This window comes from Agrilus planipennis, unplaced genomic scaffold (assembly GCF_000699045.2).
Source record: "Agrilus planipennis isolate EAB-ADULT unplaced genomic scaffold, Apla_2.0 scaffold29, whole genome shotgun sequence".
NCBI lineage: Eukaryota > Metazoa > Arthropoda > Insecta > Coleoptera > Buprestidae > Agrilus > Agrilus planipennis.
The window spans coordinates 2,049,657-2,068,369 of record NW_020442462.1 but is presented as its reverse complement, the minus strand read 5'-3'; the positions used below and the strand labels follow the sequence as shown (position 1 = coordinate 2,068,369).

Here is an 18,713-nt window from a genome sequence, read left to right as displayed (position 1 = left end):
CATACTTACTTACTTATTTGTACCAAACAATCGTATATCGATAATGAATACACGGGTGCATACACTTCCGGTAATAATGCAAAGACGAAAGGGGTGGTTATGCGATGCGAAGCATATTTATGAATGGACGCCCACAGATTTGATGCAACAGCAAGGTTCGTAACGAAAACGACGAGATGTAATGTGTAAATGTGTATATGAAAGGTATACCTGTGTAGCGATCTGTACATATTCTAAATATTTGAATTTTATTTTCTAAAATGTATTTTATTTCTAAATCTTTACTTTCAACTTTAATTTCGAACTCTTGAGCATGCTTCATTACCTGGAGCCCCTATACCTTCATGTACCCTGTCTTGTAATTACTAACAACCTGGTTTCCCTCGTAATAACATTCCATTCTGTTTACTTCTGAGAACTTTTAACGTCAGTGCTTCTACTTTCTGTCTTTCTTATAAACTACCCTTTTCCTTGTCTATCTTCAACAACTATTAACTATAAATACCCTTACTTTCAATTTCAAAAATTCCTGCCCGACTCCTGTCCATTACCCCAGATCTCCCCGATGATTTCATCTACCACCTTAATTCCCTACCCAACTCCATCAGATAACCACAAAACCAACCCAACTAAACACAAACACACACACAAAAGTAACACTCACAAAAAATCACAAATCAGATAACAAAACTACACATATGGCTGAAGAGGACCAACTTTACTGGTCCTAGAACGGCCTGAGGTAGAGGGTTAGTTGGTAGGCGCTCCTTCAGAGTGAATCCAACACTACCCTGTCGTACGGACGGCAGGGTGTCTTTTGAAGATTTCCCCTCTTCCCCGAAAACAAAAAAAAAATTTCAAAAATTAGTTCTTCAGAGTTCTTCTAGTTCTTTTCTCCCAGCTATTTCGTAAGTTTACCATATATTGTTATTATCGTTATTGTTTTGTGATTGTATTGTTCTTGTTGTTGTGTTTATTAAAAATCTTAAAGACCAATTCTATGTTAGTGTTTTCTTTTAAATCATCGCGCCATATTTGTGCAATACCAAAAACTACCGAAAACACTACACCTGTATATATATAACGAAGGAAAGAGGTTTTCGTAGAAACGTCGATTATACACAGGATGCAAAATATTAATTTAGACGAAAACGACAACTGACGCCAGACTTAATGATAAACATTGCCATTTTTTAAGTATTATGATAACAATATTAAAATTTATAAGGACATCGCACCATCATGGGATTTAATTGAAATATTTTCGTCTAAAATACTAAAAAAAAAAAAAATAAATTACAAAATGCTATCTCATTTTCTATTTTAAATGTCTTTTTCTAAGAAATGGACTGACTGTATTGAGATAGCTTCTAAACCTGCTTTCTATTATATATAGAGATGTGCAAAATGGTTTTTTAAAGTACTTAAATACAAAATGCAAATACTTTTTTAATTTGTTATTTCAAATGTAAAATACAAGATAGATTTCTCTTATGTAATTTAAATGCTAAATACAAAATACGTATTTTCAAAATACTTTTTTCAAATAAATGCTTTTTTGTAGTAGGTACCTATTTAATTTTCTACTTTTACTTAAGTATAAAATATTTTTTAAGAAAACCTTGCAGACATTTGCTCATTTTTTAAATATTGCAGTTTATTCTAGGCTAATAGTGGTCTTTGCACTATATCACCACCACTATATATACCACCACCCATTGAGTACGATTTATATCAGATTGAGATACAGTTTTTCTATTTTTATGTTATAGTTTCTTTAGTTCAGCAACAAATAATTCTTCTGTATGCTTTCTTATTTACCTTTGTCACCCGTTTTAATTGGAAAAAAGATACTGATGCCAAAATAATTTGTTTAGCGTGAAAGATCAGAGTCAAAATAGGGTTGCAAATAATTTTATTGATGTAGAATCAACATCAATCATTTTATATCAAAATACTTACAACCCTATTATGTTTCTTATCTTTTACACACTTTAATAAGAAAAAGGAATGGAATCCATATTTTCTTTAGCTTTGGGTTCATCTAATAAGTGAAGTTTTTCGAATCGTTTTCTCAGAATTTTGGATTATATGCTTTTATTAGCACACCACAATATCTTGTAGTTTTCAGTTTTACACAGCTGGCATATATCAATTCGATATTGTTTTGCGGGCTCTTTTGCCGTAATTCATAGAATTTCGTAGTCTTTAAAAGCTAAGTGGTGATTTGGCAGGTGCTGATATCAGTTTGGAACTTTAAAATTCCATGGACCATGGCACTGAACCCGGAAAACAATATCGATCCAATATTTTAGATTATCCATTTTCAAGTTTAGAATTTTTTTGGCTCTCTTAAGTTAAATAATTAGAAGACATTCATAGAATGTCTCTTTGTCTCCTTTTTAAGCTTCTAACACCTTCAATGGCCAATGTGAGCAACTTTAATTCACTATTTTATATAGTTTGATCTATGATACTAGCAAAAGTTCATTTTGCATTTTACAAATAGAAAATACGTTTGGAAAAGTACTTTAAATAAAATACAAATGATTAAAACATTCAAACTCACCACTAACGAAACCAATTTCAGAAACTGCTGTCATTTTGATGGTCCGTTTTTCTTTTTTTGCATGCTATCGCAAGAAGTGTTTAACGAGGAACAATGCATACACTGATAAGTAATAGCTGACAAATCACACTGAGTAGAACACTTTTTTTAAAATTTTTCGTTTATGTTCATTTTAAAACACAATTACAACTACTATCAGGTTTGGTATCAAACGAATTAAATAGACAGATAGGTACAAAACGTCCTTGACCTAAGTTCGCAACGGGGGGACAAGAGTAGCCCAGCTTCAAAAATTTTTATTTTATCAACACTAAAACTTCGTACACCACCATCGTCCACATTCGTATTTGTACACTGTCGTTGCCTGCGTACGGTGCGCTAGTCTTTAAAGAATAATAAAAAATTGAAAATCGGCGAGAAAGGGCGCTTGCGTCCCGTTATCCTTAGATACAGGCCCGTCTCAACGACAAACGTCCTTGGTGTCCTTGGAAAAGATAATTTGGGTCGCCGAAGGATTTTTCGTAACCGGCAAACGTCCCGGACACGAATTTTAATTCAACAGGCGGCACCATGCCGTATCCCAAATACCCTCTTTATTACAGACAAAGTTCATGAAGAATAAAAGTATTAGAAACTGAATTATTTTTTTTTAATAAAACCATGAATTGAAATTATACTGAACGNTACACATAAAAGAAATAACTGTAAAAAAATCCATTGGAAGATAATTTTAATATAATTCAACTAAACCAATTTTTTACTGGATGAAACATTTCTGAATCAAAAATAGATCTACGTAGTGTCGTAATTGTGTTATCTGTGAGGGGACGAGCTCGAAATTTAACTACGATAATCGAATGACTGCACTTAATGATTAATCCATTTTCAATTGAAAGAAGGAGTATTTTCGATAAGTTGAGTAACAAAAGCTTTTTCGCCCGCATTCTGCACAGTGGATACGTCCTAGCGTTTTTTATTATAGATCATAAAACAGGAACGTTTTGTTTTTAATTGTTGACGACAACTACATTCAATTCTAATTTTAAGCACGTAAACCAAACCAATAATAATAATTTTCTATATCTCGCGTTGAGATGTCCTAAATACGTGTCAAAGTACATCGACGACCACATAAAACTAATTTTTTCTGTCCGTCGGGAACAGTATTTTTTTCTGGATAAAAGGTACTCTACGTCCTTTTTTATAAAAAACCAGACTAAGAGAAGTCCCTGAAAGAGGGCAGTAGTTCTTTCAGTACTCAGGGTGGCAGAGATCACGAGGATCGGTATGGCACTCTGATGCACAATACTGCAGGTTGAAGAGGACCTTAATTGGTCCTAAAACGGCCTGAGGTAGGAAGGTTTTAGTCGGTAGACTTCTTCCTCCGGAATCCGACACTACCCAGTCGTACGGACGGCTGGGTGATTTGAAGGTTTCCCTCTTCCACGAAAACATAAAAAAAACAATACTGCGACGTGGAATTCAACGGGAAGCAACCACATCATGATATCCCAAGTAAAACTCACCGAAACAAAATGATGGCGTCCTCTGGGGTAAAGCACTCCAAACGTAAACTAGTCCCTTATTCGGATGTCCGGACAGGGACTACTTCGGGGAATATCATCAATAAGTGCAATAGGTGTAGGTGCAATATTTCACTAGTCGGAGCGTGGAATGTTAAGACAATGGGGCAAGTAAAGAAATTAGACAATTTAAAAGACGAGATGAATAGATTAATATACAATGTAGAAATCTTCCCGAAGTGAGTTTGTTTTAATATGAAATATTCTCAATTTTTACCCACTACACATTACCTCAAATTAATGAGGAAAAATTTGTTGCTGTTGTCACACCCCCTCTCGTAGCTTAGTGGTCAGAGCATTGGCGCGTAAAGCCAAAGAGCCCGGGTTCGATTCCCGGCGGGGGTGTGACAACAGCAACAAATTTTTCCTCATTAATTTGAGGAAGTGTGTAGTGGGTAAAAATTGAGAATATTTCATATTAAAAACTAATTCACTTCGGGAAGATTTCTACATTGTATATATATTTATATTCAGTACATAGTTACATTAGTCATCTACATCTGTGACTAATAGTACGGTTTGTCGTTGTTGCTGTTGTCATCTCTCGTAGCTTAGTGGTCAAAGCATTGGCGCGTAAAGCCAAAGAGCCCGCGTTCGATTCTCGGCGGGGGTGTGTCAACAGCAACAAATTTTTCCTCATTAATTTGAGGAAGTGTGTAGTGGGTAAAAATTGAGAATATTTCATATTAAAACAAACTCACTTCGGGAAGATTTCTACATTGTATGTATATTTATATTCAGTATATAGTTACATTAGTTCGACGGATCTGTGACCTAATAAGTACGGTTTGTCGTTGTTGCTGTTGTCATCTCTCGTAGCTTAGTGGTCAAAGCATTGGCGCGTAAAGCCAAAGAGCCCGGGTTCGATTCCCGGCGGGGGTGTGACAACAGCAACAATTTTTCCTCATTAATTTGAGGTAATGTGTAGTGGGTAAAAATTGAGAATATTTCATATTAAAACAAACTCACTTCGGGAAGATTTCTACATTGTATGTATATTTATATTCAGTATATAGTTAAATTAGTTCGACGGATCTGTGACCTAATAAGTACGGTTTGTCGTTGTTGCTGTTGTCATCTCTCGTAGCTTAGTGGTCAGAGCATTGGCGCGTAAAGCCAAAGAGCCCGGGTTCGATTCCCGGCGGGGGTGTGACAACAGCAACAAATTTTTCCTCATTAATTTGTGGGTAAAAATTGAGAAAAGATTAATCGTTCGAAATGCGGTGTTACAGACGAATGATGAGGATACCGTGGATAGAGACGGTTACAAAAGAAGAGATATTAGAAAGAATAAGAGAACAGACGACTCTATGGAAGTCAATAAGAAATAAGCGAGATAGGTTAGTAGGACACCTTTTCAGGCATGAAGGTCTAGTCCAGGGGTCGGCAACCTTTTGAGTCAGAAGAGTCGAAAATTATAATTTACAAAATTTCAAAGTTTTTACAGAGTCACAAATTTTTTTCTTGCCAAAAATAAATAGTACTCGCATTTAAATAAATTTTTTTCATAAGAAAGAATATCTATTTATTCATAAGAAAAATTATTTATTTATATACAACACTAAGTTGTACTTCAATAACAAACAATTGAGCAAACAAATTCAATGGGTGCCGTGGCTTTGCATGGTTATTTAAGTAGAAAATTTAAACTTTACTAAACAATGTAACTTGTAGTTAGAATAAAAAAAAGAATAATATCATACATTTGAGCAAACAAATTCAATGGTAGTGTTGGCTTTGCATGATTTTAGAAACTTTGGATAAATATGGCTCATAACTTGTTGTTTTAAGTTTCAAACACACTCTAAATTTTCATTTGTTAGTTGGCTTCTTACTTTACTTTTAATTATATTCATGCAAGGGCTTGCTCGCACGAATATGTCGATCCGAAGATAGTCAGCACTCCACACGGCAACTTCTTCACCTCACTGTAACAATCTGGAAGACTATTGGGATTGGACCTAAAGAGCCGCAGCTTCACATCCAAAGAGACGCAGATTGCCGACGCCTGGTCTAGTCAGAGGCAGAAACGGAAATTAGGAGGGGTATAAGTAGACCTAGATAAGATATGGGTTGTTCTAGTTTTAGAAAAAAGATTAGCTCAGGATAGGAAAGAGTGGAAGTGCGGGTCCAACCGGTCTTAAGACTGACGACCTTATGATGTCCTTTTCGGTATCCCGGACAAAATTTTATGATTGGTTTTACCTGCGGCTTCGCTCGCGTTAATGTAAATACATGACCAAAGATCATCGACGACCACATAAAACTAATTTTTTCCTATCCTTCAAAAATAGTATTTTCTTCTAGATAAAAGTTACCTTACGTCCTTTTCTGTACCCTGAGAATGTATGTACAAAATTTCAGGATAATTTATGCTTGGATAACCAAAGAAAAAATTCGTTCACAATATTTATACATTCTTCCAGGTTTATACTATCCAATAAGCAGTCAAGAATTAATTAGCAATCAAAAATTAGTTTAAATGCAAAAACAACAGTCTTTCCTATTCTCATCCACCTTATCTACTACGACATACATTTATGTTTTATTAAATTATCTTCGTAACTGAGCTATTATTCGTACAAGTATTATATATCAATCATCATCATCATCATCATCATCATAAGGTCATCAGTCCTAAGACTGGTTGGACACGTACCTCCACTCTTTCCTATCCTGAGCTAAATTTCGCATTTCCCTAAAACTAGAACAGCCCACATCCTTAACTATTTGCGAACAGTAATCTAATCTAGGTCTACCTCTACCCCTCCTAACTCCTGTTTCTGCCTCTAATATGTCTCTGACTAGACCTTCATGCCTGAGAAGGTGTCCTACCAACCTATCTCGCCTATTTTTTATTGACTTCCATAGAGTCCTCTGTTCTCCTATTCTTTCCAATACCTCTTCATTTCTAACCTTTTCTACCCACGATATCCTCATCATCCGCCTATAACACCACATTTCGAACGCTTCTAACCTTTTCTTTTCCGCCGCTCCCACTGTCCATGTTTCGCACCCGTACAACGCCGTGCTCCAAACATACACCTTTAACAACCTTTTTCGAATTTCTAAATTAACCGTTCGCGAGCATAGAAGTGACTTCTTTTTATTAAAGGCGACACGACCCTGCGCTATCCTCTGCTTTATATCCCTACTACTCCTTCCATCCTCACTTATCTGACTTCCTAGGTATCTAAAATCAGCCACTTCTTCTAATTTTTCGTCTCCTATCTTTATATTCGCTCTTTCCCTACTTTTTCAAATTGCATATATAAAAATAAATGCACGTTTTAGTTGCTGAAAGAGTATATAAATTCAAACAATTTTGAATCGATGAATCGACAGACTCGACTCGAAAACAGGAGTAGATACACTAAAAAATATGTTATAAGCTCCAACAAATGAGGCATTATGTCTGTACATGAAAGGCTGAAAGGATTTGTGCTAAGGATACATCTGTAAGTATATCAATGAGATAAAGAAAGAAAAAAATTGAAGTTTTAGTATATGGAATAGAATAAAACCCCTCTTTGAACTAGTTCAAAGAAAAATCTTCTTGGACATGTACCAAGTGTATAGCTCACAAATTTTAACTTTTAAAACATTTTTTTGAACCGTTTATATGTTTTATGTTTGTCCGAAGGTCAAAAGTGCTCACTGTAAATCACAAAAAACCATAATCCCTAAAAAATCGGTAACAGAGCAGATATATTCCAAGAAAACCCATCAAACCAACCGTAACCCTGATGGTAATAATCACACATTATATTTTGCCTGAAGAATTTCTAATTAACGAGGAATTTCGTTTATCAGAGAGAGAAATGTGAATTTTGAAGCGCAAAACGAAACATTTCAAACTTACAAAAAATTAATATTGAAATAATTTATGTGCCTATACATGACCCTTTTTCCTTTTTTCCTTTTGAGGTACGGAACCCTTAAAATGCCAGCTCAATCAGAAAAAAGTGATAATAATACAGATTCTTTTAACTTATCGTTAATCCTAAAATTAATAATTTATGAATATTATTTTTCTATTCAACGCTTGTACATCCGTACTACTATCCAACCTCTTTGTTTATTTGTGCAAAAATAACCCTTTATATTTACCTTCACTGCATCATGCTGCAATACCAAATTACGCTTGCATGTGTCGTTATAAGGGGTTAATTATGTAGCTAATTAATTACGTTGGTTATTCTGTTAGAATCAACCTCGTTTCTTGTCGTAACAGAAAGTAATTATTAGTTAAGGATTCTACTATATCTACACGTGTACTAGAACAATTTCACGTGTTTACTTTAAATTAAATTTAATTTATTTTAAGTAAATAATTCAAATCAATCAAAATTTAGTTAAAAAGGCACTGATGATTTAACTAGTACTTGCATACTAAAAATTTTTTGGTTGATGTCCTAAATACGTATCAAAGATCATCAACGACCACTTAAAAAGTAATATTTTCTGTCCTTCAGAAATATTATTTTGTTTTTGGATAAAAGGTATCCTATGTTCTATTCTATACCCTCGACAATGTGTGTACAAAATTTCATGATGATAGGTTGAGTAGTTAAGACGTGAAATAGTAACAAACAAACTCGCATTTGGATTTATAATATTAATTAGGATATTAAAAGATGACTGACGGCATTTGTACGAATTTTCCTACACACATATACTGTTCGTTTCAAGTAGTTAGAGATATGCCCCTTCCCTTTATTAGGATGCGCCATAGCATAATTCCAAATTCAATCATATTTGTCTGCGGAACTCATTTCTCCACCGATCATCGAACGAGAACTAGACAAAAGTGTACAGTACCATTTGCAAAATTATTTATGCTTTATTTAAAAGCATATTCAGCCAAAAATAATAACAAGTGAATTAACTTAACGTTCTACACACCTATAAAACTTTTGCTTTGTTTTCTATTGTTAATTTATATACATTTTTGTTTTAAGAAATTGCTAAACATTTTCGTCTAGTACTGTACAGTTCTAGTCGATCTCCTAAGACCGCCCATAGAGAGCTCTGCTCGTTCATGCTTGTTCCAACTATTCCTGTCTTGCTCACGCCTAGTGTATATTCTTTCTATCTTCGCGCAGATTTCTTCAAGGTCACAATTCTAACAAATTGAAGTAGACCGTAATAGAATATCCGCATTCTCGGTTATCATTTCGCCACTACTGTATATTCTTCAAAGAAATACTACATGAACTAGAAACCAATAAAGTCTAATACTTAAGCATTGTTTGAGTACTAATGCTAACCAATGTTCGAATGGAAAAAGAAATGGGGATTTCCGTAAAGCCCGCAGTCTAATTCAAGCCCAAAAATTTCTAATTTTGTCTTCGCTATGTAGGTAGTTATTTGCAAAGATGAAACGTAACGTTAAAATTGCAATTGATTTGAAATTCGATTGCCACATCTAAAATTAACAATGAAAGATAGAAGCTTCTTTAAGCGGATCATTAATGTTTATTATTCAAAATGTCCTAACAAACTTTAGCGATGCAAATCCGACAGTATGGACCAGCGCGTCTTTTATTATCTTCACCTGATTATCAGGTTTCATTAAAAACTTACTGAGCGAAAGGCATAAAATATGTATTCATATTCAAAATGAATAAAACTCTGAAAGGTCTTTCGGGAATATCCCGATTTATTACCGAGCACGGAGACCTGACAGAGAAATTAAATTTCGGCTTCATATAAGGATTGCATGTATAGGTACTTATACATACCTATAGGTACATATGTATATATAACATAGGTAGGTATTATGTATATACTACATACATATATGTATAATGAAAATTTCAATTTTTAACGAATGAAAATGAAATCAATTTGTAAACCTAATCTATCGCGTAAAAAAATTAAAAATTAAAATTTTGATTTTTTGAATCAAAAATCCATTATATCCACACTTTTTTATCACGTTCAAGTTCAGAAAATTTCGACAAGGAAATGTGTAATTTCTATGTTCGGTAAGCGTGCGATTGGAGAAATAACTTTTGATGTATTACAATCTTAATGAAGGATTAATCTTAGTGATAATACCAATTCGTGTAAGATCAAAAGATGACAAGTAAAATTTTCCTTTGTACATCTGCATGTAAATACAACAGTAAAAAAGTTAGAGCTGTGCACGTAATTACTTGTATAATCCATGTCTGCCTGACATCTTGCAGTTGTTTGCTCTGCAGTATAAAATTTGCATATTTATCATATTCATAACGTTAGCTTATTCGCCATCAACAGAATAAATTAAAAAAGGCTTTTTTCTTGAATTAAAGGAAAAAAGATACTACAACTCTGCCCATTTTTAGATGTAATGCAACGTGTAGAATACATACATATATATGTATGTATACTGCTAGAAGATACTCAATTTTGAAAGTTAATAATAACATAACTCCAGTTTTAAAAATGGTGACACTTAAAAACCTACATTGATAAAATCTCAAACCAGAGGCGAAACGTCGGTGTGGTTTTACTACGATTTGGCTCTAATTTCATCTTATTATTATTATTGTTATCATAAACTTAAGAGGAAGAAATGGAACACATTAAATAATTGCAATCTAAGATTTCGGAATAATTGGTAAGTGAACTCAAATTTTAATCAATGGGATTATAAAAGAAAGTACCTATAAATAATTAATAATACCTATTACTGAAATTCTCTTTTATGAATTAAAATTTGTAGATCTCACCATTGTCTCCTCTAAAGGAGAGTTCTGGAACCGCTCCTGTCTAATAGTTTTATACTGGGGATGGCACCTTGATGGCTATCGAAATGCGTATTAGATTTTGACTTTAATTTGCAAAACATTTGTAATTTAACGGTAGCATTAAATATTATCGTGCTGCGGCGCTTGAGTAATACAAGATATCAAATAATTTGTTTATCTACAAACATATTTTTCGTTTCCTTTTTTACCATGCTAGACTAGACTAGATTAAAGTTTTTACCTACCTTTGAAAACAAGATTAACATATAAATAAGTAAACGGTAAACATGAAACGAACAAAAAAGTGAAGAAAAAGAAAGAAGAAATTACAAAAAGACTTGTTTTTAATCAAAAGTTGGATAAGAAAGGATGTCCGATCCGGTTTAATGGGTTTACATCTATTCTTAATTTGGGCATTCGTAAAATAATTATTAAAACTGTTATTTAGATACATATATACACCCATATTTTTGTATACAAAAAATAAGATACAAGTTTGGAAAAAGAGACCTCTAGATATTCATTTGAATAATTTACAGGCAAAAATTAAAAACATTTCGTATTTTAATTAAAAACAATTTTAAAAAAATGTTTTATAATGGGCAGCTAATCCTGTATTTCTGTTTGTTATGTATTTCTATTTATTAACATTAATAATAATTCATTTATATTTNAATTACATGACTAGAAAAGTACAAAAATCTGTAATTTAATTAAAATACGAACAATTTTAAAGTTTAAGGACTGGTGTTGAAATTACACAGTGGACATATACATTTTTATAATGCATCTCGACCAATAAAAATGGTAAAAAACTTTTAAAAATTTTCACTTTCACTTATGCTTAATTATCAGTAGCTATGTATCTGTTTTATATAATAATTTAGGAATTATATATATATATATAAACTACACCACAAACTACTGTAGTGTTTCATTAAATAAAATACAAATGATTAAAACATTCAAACTCACCACTAACGAAACCAATTTCAGAAACTGCTGTCATTTTGATGGTCCGTTTTTCTTTTTTTGCATGCTATCGCAAGAAGTGTTTAACGAGGAACAATGCATACACTGATAAGTAATAGCTGACAAATCACACTGAGTAGAACACTTTTTTTAAAATTTTTCGTTTATGTTCATTTTAAAACACAATTACAACTACTATCAGGTTTGGTATCAAACGAATTAAATAGACAGATAGGTACAAAACGTCCTTGACCTAAGTTCGCAACGGGGGGACAAGAGTAGCCCAGCTTCAAAAATTTTTATTTTATCAACACTAAAACTTCGTACACCACCATCGTCCACATTCGTATTTGTACACTGTCGTTGCCTGCGTACGGTGCGCTAGTCTTTAAAGAATAATAAAAAATTGAAAATCGGCGAGAAAGGGCGCTTGCGTCCCGTTATCCTTAGATACAGGCCCGTCTCAACGACAAACGTCCTTGGTGTCCTTGGAAAAGATAATTTGGGTCGCCGAAGGATTTTTCGTAACCGGCAAACGTCCCGGACACGAATTTTAATTCAACAGGCGGCACCATGCCGTATCCCAAATACCCTCTTTATTACAGACAAAGTTCATGAAGAATAAAAGTATTAGAAACTGAATTATTTTTTTTTAATAAAACCATGAATTGAAATTATACTGAACGTTGATTTGATACTAAATTTTTCAAGACTTTCCACTGAAATTTTCCGTGTGTTCTATACGTTCAGGAACATTAAAACAATAATGAAATTAACATCAATGAAAAATTATAAACTATAATAATTTGAAAGTAATCCAGTTAATCACCTAAGCAATACCGAAAGTCGTCAACACAAATCCGTTCCAATAATGAATAAAGTAATAATCGTACTTATTCAAAATTTAAACTACTTTTTTGTCTTGCAATTTATGAATAAACAACCTTAATCTTAGGCAACCACCGCAACCCGAACTCCGGATAGCCAATAAGAATGTCGACAATGCATAGCATGCTTTGTTGAAAAATTTAAATAAATGTGCACTAAAGGCTTGATAGATATCATTTTTTATTTGTGATCTATCGATCAAACAGAATCAGTGTGATAAACGTCTTAATTGCAAAAGAGGACAAAAAGATTATAATCTTTGTCATACTTATTTAGCCTAATAAATTGTTAACCTAACCTTCAAATTTTTGTGTAGAATAACATTAGAAAGAAGTTTTTAAACAAGATGAAGGGTAAAAGGATTAATTGGAAGCCAGTAGAACTTGATCAAGCCCTATTTTCCAACGGAATTCCGGAAGGACTTGTAGCTATCGAAGAATGTACAGATTATGACCTGAATGTGTTTCAGTCCCAACCTTTGGAAGTAAATAAAAAATTAAAAATTGGTTAATGTAATTGTATTTATACTAATCTTTATGTATTTTCTGCTTTAATTTTTAGACAAAGAAGAGGAAAAATGTAGAACAGAGATATGCCAATAAGAAAAAACCCAAACTTTTAAAATCATTCAAGTCAGCATGTGAAAATGATCTAGATTTAATTCCCTCAAAATGTGGTTCAACATTTATAGAAAGTTCGGCAGAAGATGAAGAAGTAAAGAACATGGAAGCATGGCATAAATTTGGTTTACAAGAAAGCCTTATAAAAGCTCTTGCTGATCAGAACTTTTTATATCCTACTCATATTCAAGCGCTCACCCTTCCTTCAGCAATTCTTGGTACATTCAAAACTGTATAATTTTTACAATCGTTTAATTCTCACTTTTATTTAGGAAAGAAAGACATTCTGGGTGCAGCAGAAACTGGTAGTGGTAAAACATTAGCTTTTGGCTTACCAATACTTTCAGGAATATTGAAACGAAAGGAGCTATTAGATCATAAATCATCTGATGAATTTAACCCTCTTAATGCTTTAATTCTAACACCAACAAGAGAGCTTGCAATTCAAGTTAAGAATCACCTGACAGCAGCTGCCAAATACACAGGTAAAGTAAATTATATTCCAAATAGAGAAAATGCAAATTAAACATACATATTTTCTGCTAGATATAAAAATAGCAGTTGTTGTTGGGGGAATGTCTGCAGAAAAACAAGAAAGACTTCTTAGTAAAAATCCTGAAATAGTTGTTGCAACTCCAGGACGATTATGGGAATTAATTCAGCTTGGAAACTCTCATTTGTCTTCAATTGACAAAATTAGGTAAAATTGAAAGCTTAAACTGACCTCAGATTAAATTTCCATTATTTATATATTTTTTATATTTAGGTTCTTAGCAATAGATGAAACTGACAGAATGCTAGAAAGAGGCCACTTTCAAGAATTACATGATATTTTAGAAAAGATAAATTTAATGCAAAATGAGCAGAAAAACAGGCAAAATTTCGTATTTTCTGCAACACTTACATTAGAACATGAATTACCAAAACATTTACTTCTTAAAAGAGGCAGAAAGATAAATAAATCATCTTCAGAATATAAACTTAAAAAAATAATAGAACTTATAGGCATGACAAATCCTAAAGTAGTAGATATTACTGATAGAACAGGTTTGCAACTTTTATATTACTAGTGAAGGCAAATATATCTAGCAGTAACTTTTGTGCTTATAGGTAAAACAGTCCAAACATTAACAGAATGCAGAATTTCTTGTAGCATAGATGAGAAAGATTACTACATATACTACTTTTTGAAAAAGTATCCAGGAAGAACTTTAATATTTTGCAATTCCATTGGCTGTGTTAAAAGGCTAAATAGTTTATTATCTGTCTTACAAATTAATGTTTTACCACTTCATGCTTCAATGCAGCAGAGACAACGTTTAAAAAATTTGGACAGGTAATTGATTATAGCATTAATTTTTAATTAAACTGATTGAAAACTGAAAGAACAAGTGTGTATATGTTTGGTGCTTTTATTAAATATTATTTTAGATTTAGAGATGATCCACAAAGTATATTAATTGCGACAGATGTTGCTGCTAGGGGTCTAGATATTCCAAGTGTAGATCATGTTCTACACTATCAAATGCCTAGGACAAGTGAAAGTTATGTTCACAGATCAGGCCGAACAGCTAGGGCTTCAAAAGACGGAATTACTGTACTTTTAATAGATCCCTCCGAACTTCAAAGCTATTTACGTTTGTGTAGAACGTTAGGGAAAGGTAATTAAACAGTTAACGATATTTCATAAATAAATTTTTTATAAGCGCATTATGTCCATCAATAGAAAAATGTCAAATATACGTGTTATAGGGGAAGATATGCCATTATTTCCAGTACAACAAAACATTCTCGCAGCTGTTAAACAGAGAGTAAATTTGGCAAGAGAAGTTGAAAAATTGGAGCTTCAAAATCGTAAGAAAAGCTCTGAAAAAGGATGGTTACAAAAAGCAGCTGATGACATGGACATAATTTTAGATGATGATTTGTATCCTTTTAATCATACGTTAGTTTATATTTACTGCGAAAGGTATTTAAATTCCTTAGTTTAAAAACAGGGTTAAGGAAGAGGAAGATAATTTTCTGGATTCAGCAAACTCTTTAAAGTATGTTCAAAAGAAACGAAAACAACTTGCAGATCTATTGAATAAACCGGTGTTTACAATTGGCTTTTCTGGGAAATATCCTACTCTTATGAATGCATCGAATTTGTTATTAATTGAAGAAAACGATAAAGCTATAAACGTCGCAAAAAATGCCGCAGAATCCAAAACAGGACGCTTAAAAGCCAAATGGTTATTTAAAAAAGGAAATTATAAAAGTGACGAAAAAGGGAGAAAGAAAACCGACAACAAAAACATTCAAAAAAGGAAGAAGAAGACATTAAGGGACAAGCAAAGCTCAAAAAATAAAATATATAAATTTAAGCATGTTAACAAATAAAGCAATAAATGGTTTTTACTTTACGTCTTAATTCTCGTTTTTTAATAACCCAAAGTTTTTAACTATTTTCTTATACTATAAATATGCATATATACAATTTTATTTATTTCGGTTATTTAATTTTATAATCTAGACAAGTAACTTATTTTATTGCAATATGACTTTAATTTATAACGAATTCTTGGAAAATCTGCATTTGAATTAACATTTATGTATTAAAAACATTTCCTTATTGACTACTGATAATATTATATACAAAAGAAATTATGAGTGCTGTCAGCACAGGGCAAAATAGTATTACGTAAATGAAAGTTTCAGCAATTTCTTATGCTGAAGTGTACGACGTGTTGCATACCTATTTACAAACAATTTCTTTAAATTTAATTTTTAATACAAAGAAAGTGATTAAACAAATTGTTTACAAAAGTGAATTTCGACCACTCGAAGCAATGGTGCTAACAGATTCGAGTTTGCAGTAACTGATAGGGGGGAAGAACTAGTTTTTAAAGAAGAATTAAATGTGATTTTATTTTCCTTTAAAAATATTTTTTTAATGTATTATCAGAAAACATTTTGATAAAAGGTCTATTATGGATCCGTCCTTCACAACACGTAAAAAGAAAAGCAAGTTTATGAAAATAAATGAAAAACATATTTACATTATTAATTATCATATGATATCATTTAAATATTAATTAAACAATGCGTCTTATCTTCGTGAAATATCTATTTGAATCCAGTAAGATTCATCCTACAGCAATTGTAAAATTAAATTTACAAGCATTTTATTCAAAATGGTATTACCAAAATTTACACTTTATTTCATCGTTATTTGTTTCAGTGAAAATGTTAATTCGGCGAGAATCCTGGGAATTGTTCCCACACCATCCTACAGTCATCAAGTAGTGTTTCAACCATTATGGAAAGAATTTCTGAAAAGGGGGCACGAAGTAGTAGTTTTCACAACGAATCCTTTAAAAGACCCTTCTCTAAAAAACCTAACAGAAGTAGACTGGAGTTACGCGTACCAAATATGGAAAAGCGAAGTCCTGGATACTTTAATAAATCACAGCGATGGATACGAAAAAGTTACCAACACCTTGAAAATGTTTAGCAAACTTTTAGATTACGAACTGATAGAACATCCCAGTTTTAAAAAAATGATACACGATCCAAAAGAGCATTTTGATTTGGTAATAATTGAATATCTTTACCCCATGTTAGGCGCACTTGGTCACAGATTTAAATGCCCGTATATAGGGATGTCGTCAATGGATTTACCGGATGTGGTATATGACGATATAGGACTTCCCGTTCATCCCGTTTTGCACCCTTTTATGCTTTTGCCTTATATACGTTCTAACACTTATTTAGAAAGAATACTTAGTACAGTAGTGCATTACATCATGCGTGTTGTCATTTACCTCTACGAGAAACTAATTGAAGATTACAAAGCAAAAGAAATTTTTGGTAGCGATATACCGAGTATTGCTGAAATTAGAAGCAATGTTTCCTTGTTATTCGTTAACACTAATTTAGCCCTTTTCGATGCCCGTGCTGTAGTTCCGGCCTTCATACAAATTGGAGGAAATGTTCATATGAAACCACTAAAACCCCTACCAAAGGTACTAGCCAACACAAAAATCTTATATCAATAAATTTTACAGAAAAAAACTATCACCGTAATCACTAATTGTGAACAAAAATATTTTAGGCCATCCAAATGTTTTTGGACGATGCTCAGGAAGGGGCCATTTATTTCAGTTTGGGAACAAATGTCGAAGTGAAACATCTTTGTAACGAAACAATGAAGATAATTACGGAAACATTTAACGAATTACCATACAAAGTTCTTTGGAAAATGGATCACAACTTCTCGTCGTTTTCCAATAAAATATTAATTAATACTTGGTTTCCGCAACAAGATATTTTACGTTAGTACAGTAAATACTTGTACAAGAAAACATTAAAAAAATTATCACGTAAACATTACAGGTCATCCAAATGTGAAGCTTTTTATCACTCAAGGAGGTTTACAATCACTTGAGGAAGCCCTGTATACCAAAGTACCAATTATTGGTATACCGTTTTTTGCTGATCAGAAACACAACATTGAAAGGGTTATTAAAAAAGGAATGGGATTATACTTAGATCACCAAAAGATAGAAAAAGATAACTTCAAAGCAGCTATTCAGGAAATTATCACTGACAAAAGGTGGGTCAAAATTTAAAATATTCATATGTACATAACAATCACCCTAAACTAATATTTACATATATGAAAAACCTTGTAAACATTCAATTTTACTGTTTTGTTTAAAAAACTTCTTGCTTCTTATCAAAACATTTCTTCATGCCTATTTGTATTAGAACAAACAACAAACGACTTACTTTTCAAAAATTCTTTCCAAGGAGCAGATCATCACTAAATAGTTTATTAAACACTCGCGTTTTATTAACTAACCTAACAATAATAAAATCAACATCCACACCACAACCACACGTTTACGATAAAAGTTATACTAAAAACTTATTGTGCCTTTCACTTTTTAAATGCGCTCACTTCTTCTTTTTCTTCGGTAAGAACTCGCTGATGTTGTTAGGCAACTTTTAGTAGCATTCCATTAGTTATAGTTTGGTCTATTGTCAGCTACCAAAACATTTACGTTATAACGTGAATGAAGCGTTGCTTTAATTATAAATATCAATTGATTAATTATGCTTTAAAATTATAGGTATCGAAATAATACCGAAAAACTACTTCAGATAGCATTAGATCAGCCAATGACTGGATTAGAAAAAGCGGTATGGTGGTCAGAATATTTAATCAGACACAAAAGTGCAAAACATCTTCAAAATCCATCGGTGATGTTACCTCTATATCAATATTATTGTTTAGATGTGATTGTTTGTATTTTCACTTGTTTATTTATTTTACTTTTTATTATTTATAAAATTTTAA

At 32.5% G+C, this 18,713-nt stretch overlaps 2 protein-coding genes across 6 annotated transcripts in view; one reads left to right on the top strand and one right to left on the bottom strand.

Moving 5' to 3' along the window:
• LOC108744449 (synaptotagmin-16) overlaps nucleotides 1-18,713 on the bottom strand; it is a 37,327-nt gene that overhangs the window by 13,069 nt on the left and 5,545 nt on the right. The window contains exon 1 of one of the 5 annotated variants that reach the window (XM_018480217.2): nucleotides 18,143-18,424. The exons of 2 other annotated variants lie outside the window; for them this stretch is intronic. Coding sequence is in view for 2 of the 3 variants with exons in the window: in XM_025980836.1 (XP_025836621.1) it covers nucleotides 512-575 (64 nt within the window). In the remaining variant the exon portion in view is untranslated. Of the gene's footprint in view, nucleotides 1-511; nucleotides 745-2,569; nucleotides 3,176-18,142; nucleotides 18,425-18,713 lie in introns of those variants that run through there. 2 more of the 5 variants (XM_025980837.1, XM_025980836.1) reach the window with 2 other exon arrangements.
• Nucleotides 12,829-15,774, top strand: LOC108744448 (ATP-dependent RNA helicase DDX24). Its single transcript, XM_018480211.1, has 9 exons — nucleotides 12,829-13,233; nucleotides 13,311-13,587; nucleotides 13,642-13,854; nucleotides 13,916-14,069; nucleotides 14,136-14,416; nucleotides 14,480-14,705; nucleotides 14,801-15,030; nucleotides 15,122-15,296; nucleotides 15,367-15,774. Exons 1-9 carry the CDS (start codon nucleotides 13,096-13,098, stop codon nucleotides 15,749-15,751), a joined length of 2,079 nt encoding a protein of 692 aa, XP_018335713.1. The 5' UTR covers nucleotides 12,829-13,095; the 3' UTR covers nucleotides 15,752-15,774.